The sequence below is a fragment of the Antechinus flavipes genome, chromosome 3 (genome assembly GCF_016432865.1).
Source record: "Antechinus flavipes isolate AdamAnt ecotype Samford, QLD, Australia chromosome 3, AdamAnt_v2, whole genome shotgun sequence".
NCBI lineage: Eukaryota > Metazoa > Chordata > Mammalia > Dasyuromorphia > Dasyuridae > Antechinus > Antechinus flavipes.
The window spans coordinates 350,662,876-350,670,473 of NC_067400.1; the positions used below are offsets into that span (position 1 = coordinate 350,662,876).

Genomic DNA, 7,598 nt, shown 5'->3' on the forward strand with positions numbered 1-7,598 from the left:
ATCACACTAGTAGGCTTCTCGCAGTTCTTTTAGGAGCCACTTTTAAAGGTAGTAAGAAACAAGAATTCAAGGAATTATGGTAGAAAGGATAAGCATAGTTTGGGAGTAGATTTTAAAAGGGAATATATTACATATATATAGTGAATAAATTTCTCAAACATGTATAGGAATTCATGTTAATTTGTTATTATGGTTACATAGATTTTCTAAGTTTAATTCTCTTATCAGTTGAGGACCATATTGTTCTAAATTTTAAATAATTGCTCTTTTGGCTTTTGAAATTTTTTTTGTTGGTTTACTGAGGGGGGGGGCGGAAATCTCCACCTCTCACACTAAATATTAATAGTTCATGTCCAAAATTTTTCAAGCTAAAAAAAATTGTCATAGAGAAAAAATTGTCTTCAAGCTTGGAAGCTTGTGAAAAGCTTGTCTGTTATGCTAATATGGTAAATGCAAGCATCTAAGAACAGGAACATCTACCTTTTTTCTCCCAAGATAATTCTGATTTGATGTCTTAGAATGGACTTAAATGCTTAAATAAACAGTGGGTTTATTTATCAATTATTTAGATCTGAGAGAGAAGCTATATGTTAGAACATCATCCTATTTCCATATATTAATTCAATCTACACCTGTAATTGATGGTGAAAAATTAGGTCTTTGTCCCTGGAAGGATCTGCAGGGTAACTTTAACCACCATAAAAGAAATGTGTAGTGACAGTCAACAAATTTATAAAGTGTTACATGTGATAATAGACTATTGTATTAGTAAAAAAATAAATAAATAAAAAATAAAACCTTGCTTTATGATAATTAAGAGGGCAAAATCTCTAGTCTTTTTTCCATTATAAGTTTAATTAGAATCATTTGCAAATTATATATAAGCTAACCCTTTGGGCATGTCTGGGGAAGGGAAAAGTCCTAAATGCTTTTTATGCTTTTGAGATTAGTTTTGAAACATTTTATTTTCTTATAATATTAAATTTCTTTAAATAAGTAAAGGTCATCTTTTTCAACATTTTTCTCATGCTAAGTATGAACTCTTTTTTGGAATTATTTCATTATAAGCCATAACCCACTTTAAATTAGGAATATTTTCCATGAGTTCAGCCTGTCTCCAATACCCTTTCATTGATTTCTGAGTTCTATCTGTAGTCCACCCACAGACCCAGTGTGATTTGATCTTTGCAATCTGATTTTTAGCTACTCTGATTAAATTTCATCCCTGGGATGTTATTTTTAAAAAATCAAATGAAATTACTTATCAATATTTTTGGTGATAAATTCTAAGCCACTAAAATCACATATTTTGAGACCAAAGTGCTAACTCTTCTTAAGGATTCTATTTAATAATTACTGTTACTATATTAGTGTATATTGGTAGAGTTTTGTATGTCTGTTTTAGAGTAGGAGATATATGTTAATAAAGTACTCAATATTCATTACAAATAATCTTGTCTGTTTTCTATTCAAGATTCTGAAAACCTTCTTGCCCTTTCTGTATAGCCAAGCAGACTGTATTAACTTCTGCCTTAATTTAAAAAGCGATTGTGAAACTTGTTGGCTCCACACCTTAAAGAATTGCATGTTTAATAATTGTGAAGGCTTTCCATCAGATTTGTCTCAGTTCTGAATTAATAATGTTGCTGACTTATTGTTTTAGAAGAAGTCCTTGACCTGTTAGGTTGAAAGAATTGTGACTGCTCTGAACCTTTGTGGGTCCTGTAGCTGTGCCATATCCCCTGTGAATAATTAGAGGTATTTGAAGGTATTGCTGTAGAAGCCAATTTGTGTCTTTCACTTTGCATATTGTTGAAGCCTCATGAATTAATCATAAGCAGGGCAAAAAATTAACTTCTTCAGACACATATTTTGATGGGTCATGAGGGAGAATGTAAAGTGATCTGTAAAATATTCTACTGATCCTCTAAGTATTAAATTATTATACCTACAGGCTAATTTGGGGGGGAGGGGCAGGCTTTTTTCCCCCTTCTCACTCAGTAGTGAACTTGAAAAATCAAGGTCCATTATATCCTAGAACTATAAGGAGAATGATGAAGTGGTGATTTTCTGAAAAACATCCATATTGCCCTATGTCTCTTGTTTGAACTAGTTTGGGTGATTTTTTTTTCTTTTTATTCATAATTGTTTAGGATTTTTTTAATGTTTATAAACTAAAAATTATTTTAAGCAAACAACGTATTCCCTGTTGTGCTTTAAGATTTATAAGATTTGTGACAATTTTGCAAAGCAATTTTTATTATCCTCATTTTATAAAAAAAGGAAACTGAGCTTCTGAGTGGTTTGCCCATGCTTATATAGCTAGTAAATAATGACGCCGGATTTGAATCTAGTTCCAGTGCTCTACCATCACTTGCCTCTTCAACCAAAACATTTTTTTTTGTTCAACAAAATATATACTTATCTTTCTTACTTAAGGGCCCTAGAAACTAAAATTCTGGTTTAGTATATCTATGTTTCCAGTTTTAAGTTTAAACTTAAATTTTTTTCAAAATTAAATTAAAAAATTTTTTTTTTCAAAATTGTTTTTTCTTTTTTTTTTTTCAGCCAATGAAACTGAAATTGCATTCTTCTGTGAAGAAGATTATAAGAACTACAAAGCTAATCCTGTTTCATCCTGGTGAAGATGTCTGGGAATTTGTTTTTTGCCTACCTATTATAAGCTCTTTATTTTGCTTAGTGAGGGGTTGTGGATGGATTTTTTTTTTTTTTTTTTTTTTTTTTACTGATAAATAAATCTTAAAAGATTAATCCATACTGAATTACAATTTCTTTTCATAGTGTTTGGGGCAATTGCACTTACCCATACTGGCTACTCAGGAGTCACTCCAAATGGTGTACCTAAAGAATTTATTAGAATCTTGAGAAGCAGATTGTCCTGGCCTGTGGGCCCGAAAGGACAGCAAGAATACCCACAGAAGGAGAGTCATTCACTTGAAGATGCTTACAACTTTTATACATTTCAGACAAAGAACCCCCAAAATCCCACCCTCTATCGGTTGAGATTGTTTACATAAACCTTTATCTCCCTATTTGGTCAGTGGAATGCAGTGAAAAAGGTGATATACAGCTTTGGCCACTTAATTCCTTCTTTGGACAATGGAATGCAGTCTAGGTCTCATCTAAAATCACATGACTGGGGCCTATAGGCTTGATCTACTTTAGTTAACAGTCTCTGATCAATATGTGCTTAATCTGTAAGTTCTTCACCTTTCCACACAGTCCCCCCTGTTATTCATAAATATATATGTACATATATATTTCCTCATGAAGAACTAACATTATGGTCAAATTCGATTAACATTTCTGCACATTGCTTGTTAATCTCTTCATCAGGATCATCCCCTGCTACCGCTTCCCCTCCCTCCTTTTGTAAAATCATTTTAATGGCATCCTCTGTCTGTAAGATTCTTGACAGTGACCTCTGAACTATTTTTATTACCAATGTAATCACACGGGGTAAACATATTGGCAACAGGATGATTCCACTTATAGTTATTAACCCATATCCCAACAGTTGTTTCCACCAGCTTCCACTGAACCATGACCACCAGCCAGTACCAAAGGGAGATTTCCAAATCTGCACGGGTACATGTGCAATTGGATGTAATTCGTGATTTCCTTAACAATTTGCCCATTATCATTAATCTGCATACAGCAGGTAGACAAATTCAGTTTCCCACGGACCCCGCCTTCCTTTACTAGCAAATAGTCTAAGACTAGCCAATGTTGTAACACTGCTTCCCTTGTCTGAGTTGCCTGATCAGCCAATAAGTCTAAGGCTTGAGTGGTATATATATCAGCATTTGGTGCCCCCAGCTACTGTCCTGGGCCCATGTTGCCTGTCCATACTCTTTTATAATTCTCTCTGGAGGCCAGGCATCTCCCCACCCATTGGCATCATTTGTCGGGGTCAAAGAAGTATCAATGTGGGTTAGGGAGCGGTCGGCACTTCGTGTTTCCCTTTCCAAATCTTCATATAACCGTATCCCCAATTGCCTGCCAATGCTTGGTGAGAGAAAGAAAAATTTAGGTCTAATTATACTTATATAACAAACCCCAGTCCAATTTCTGGGTAAAGGGTATCAGCTGTCTGACCACAGATCCAATAATGCCCATTCAGGGCAGTATTATCTTCATATCAAAATATAACTGGTCCACTTGAAGGTGGAAAATATCTGACATCCCAGGGACCTAAGGCCCTCCTCCCGTATTAGAATTACATCTCCAAAGATGACTTTCAACTACCCATTAGCAGGTGCAACCATTTTCCCAGTTAGATCCTGACGGCTCCAGAAATTATTAAACATTTTCCTAACAGGGCCTTCTCTATTCTCCATTTCTATTCCATCGAAGTGTAAGTTGAACCTGGTGCTGTGCTATTCAAGGTTACACATGTCCATATCTGAGGTCCCTCTGGGTCAGGGATTAAACAGGCAGGTGGCATTTTCCTCTCACACCCCTCACTACTATTAGATCGTTGGATACAGCGAACCACTGATCGGTCATAATTGGTGTGATTCCATCGATTCACATACCTACTGCAGTCTATGGCAGTTCCCTTTTCTGGCCTGCAAGTAAATGTCCATATACATTCACTTTCTCCCATCCATGGCCCTGTACCAGTCTGATTCAGGCAATATCTTCCTAAAACTATATGGTCAGGGTCCAGTGATGTTTTTCTTCTACTGACCAGAAACCTGTTCCATTGTGTATCACTGACTTGTTGCTCAAGATTCAGGCTGGAGACATGGGAACAGGAACCCAGGACCACTGTGTAAGTTGATCAGGTCCCCCACATATCCAATAGTCAGTCAATCTAAAGCTAGTGGCTATTGTTTGGATCAGGTTTGAAAGATATTTTCATACCCCACTGCTCTCGAGGTACCAGTACAAAAGGTGTACCCACATAAAATTACACATGCATATACAAGGCACAGTCCCCAAACCTTTGGGTTTCCTGATAGTATATAATATCCCTAATCCTGGACAATACAATTCAACAAAATGTAATATCTAATACAAACAGAAAAGTCCCAAGAGAGTTCCCTAAATGAGACAAGTCAAAAAGATTTTACATGCACAATTCATCAGTCTTTGCTAAGTTTCCTGTAATTTCAGCCGCACTTTCAATGTTCCTGGATCAGTCTCTACTGCCCACTTCTTTGGCGCATCCACGGGACCTTTGACTCGAGTGTGAAGTGTCCAGCCTTTCTCTTTGGTGCGTATTGCCATATCTGAAGTCAGCAGGATCTGGAATGGTCCTTCACAGCTCAGGGTCAGCTTGTCCTCCTTCCACTTCCAAACCAGGACCCAGTCTCCAAGCTAGAACTTATGCACTCTGAATCCTAAGGGAAGAGTCTGAGCAATAAGCCCTTTTAGTTGTGAAGTTTTCAGATGTTACAGTAAAGACAGAACATATTCCTTTAAAAACAAATCCTTGGTCTCAAATATTGGATCCAAGGAAGAATTTTGAATCCCTTTTGGATAAGGGTGACCATACAATAATTCATAAGGTGACAATCCCACATCCCTTCAGGGTTTTGTTCTATACTTAATAAGGCAAGGGGAAGGCACTTGATCCAGGGCAATTGTGTCTCTAACTTCAATTTAGTCAGTTGCTGTTTAATTTCCTTATCCATCCTTTCCACTTTACCTGATGAGGGCGGAGTCATGGGATATGTAAGTCCCATGATATTTCTAGAGCTTGAGCCACAGATTGGAGGATCTTAGCTGTGAAACAGGTGCCTTGGTCCGAATCTACCTGCTCCACCAACCCATACCTCGGAATGATATGCTCAAGGAGTACTTTTACGACTGCTGAGGAAGTTGCCTGGGCAAGGGGGGGCCTCCACCTATAAGGTCAGATGGTCCACTACGACCAATAGGTATTTGAGACGCCCCACTGATGGCAGCTTGGTAAAATCCACCTGAATGCTTTGGAAAGGCCTGATACCAGGGGCCTTCCTCCTTTTTGGGCTTGTCATTGGGCCACTCTATTCATTTTTTGACAAACAGGACACCGACTGACTAGTTGCCTGCTATTGTGTACAAGCCAGTGCCACAAACTTAGTCAGCACCATGTCACACAGGTCTTGGACACCCCAATGACTGCCCTGATGTAAATGTTGGAGTATATGTCTCATACCTGCTGTGGTCAGTACCTCTCTGCCATCAAGGAGGAGCCAGTGCCTCTCTTTATCCGCCTGAGCACCAAGGCTTTGGATTTCCTGCTTCTCTTCTGGGGTAAGGGAAGGTGGAGGCATTGGAGGCAGAAATGCCAGAATTAGCACCTTCATCTCCTCCGTGCTTACAGGTTCCTCTCCTCCAGCCCATTTCGCCTCCTCATCCGCAAAACAGTTTCCCCTTGTCTCAAATGAATCTCCTCTTTGGTGCCCCTGCACATGAATCACTGCAACGTTCTTAGGTAACATAAGATTAGTCAAAATTTTAGTGACCAATGCCCTGTGTGTCAATCCCTTACCTTTACTGTTTCCATTCTTTCCCCCAAGTAATTTATAGGATCTAATTTCTTTTTCCTTTACTTATACCATGACCTAAATGTTTTACCTCACATTTCACAAATTGCAATTGGTCTTGAGAAATTCTCAGTCCTTGTGCTCCTAAATAATTTAACAAACCAATAGTGACTTGGACAAGGTCACTCTTTTTCCTTCCTGCCACAAGAGGATCATCTACATATTGTAAGACTTTTAACAGTAAGAAATTTATCCCAGAATGTTCACACAATTCTTACATACCCAAGCAGATGTTTCATAAATTGAATATTATACCAGTCATTTTGCTTTTATAATACCCAATACACAGAAAATTCCCAAACTACTTATTGTCCATAACAAAAACTTTTTCAAAAGGACAAAGGCAAAAACTATTATCCTTGGAGTCCCTTTAAATAATTGGCATCAATACAGTTAATTAAAACTTTCTATTTTCACAGAAAAGAATCTGAAAAGTTCTTTGAAACATCAATTAAACTTTTTGAAATAACCCTTTCAAACTATAGATCGCATTTATGATCATATTCCTTAAACAAGAAAACCATTATGTTTCAAAGAAACAAATATTCAGTCAATTAACCAAGTCCAGAAAGTGACTGGAACGCACTTGGTGGGGGGAAGGGGAGGAGAGAATTCCATGTGGCCACCCTTCCCCCCATTCCTGCACTCCTAGACAAAGGATTCCCTCCTGTTTCTCCACTCAATTTCCTACTTGGGAATCCTTCTCAAGATTTAGGCAATCAATTTATTTCCTTTCATTTTCCAAATGATTCCTTCTTGATATCATTCAGGCTCTCAATTTGCTCCTACAAATCAATCCTTCATAAATCTCCTGCATTCCTCTTTCCAGTTCCCTTCAGAACTTTTAAGATTCACAATATAGTGAATAGCTAGAAAAACTCCATAAAGCATAACTTACAATGTTAACAAGTTATCCAATATGTTTCCTTATTTTCCACATGTCCAACATTCTAAATTTGGATTCCTCAATGCACCCTTTCCTTTATTATTTCTTGCAGACTCCCAGCCCCTCCTGGGTTTCTTATATTCCTTTTTAGC

The 7,598-nt window shown here is 37.5% G+C and overlaps 1 protein-coding gene across 6 annotated transcripts in view; it reads left to right on the top strand.

Annotated features, from left to right (window-relative positions):
* The window catches only part of C3H2orf76 (chromosome 3 C2orf76 homolog), a 113,331-nt gene extending 110,559 nt beyond the window's left edge, over positions 1-2,772 (top strand). For all 6 annotated transcript variants that reach the window (XM_051985750.1, XM_051985751.1, XM_051985749.1 and 3 more), the window contains one exon: positions 2,569-2,772. In XM_051985750.1, the coding sequence (XP_051841710.1) occupies positions 2,569-2,645 (77 nt within the window). In that variant the 3' untranslated portion in view covers positions 2,646-2,772. The remainder of the gene's footprint in view (positions 1-2,568) is intronic.
* The last annotated feature ends 4,826 nt before the right edge of the window (positions 2,773-7,598 follow it).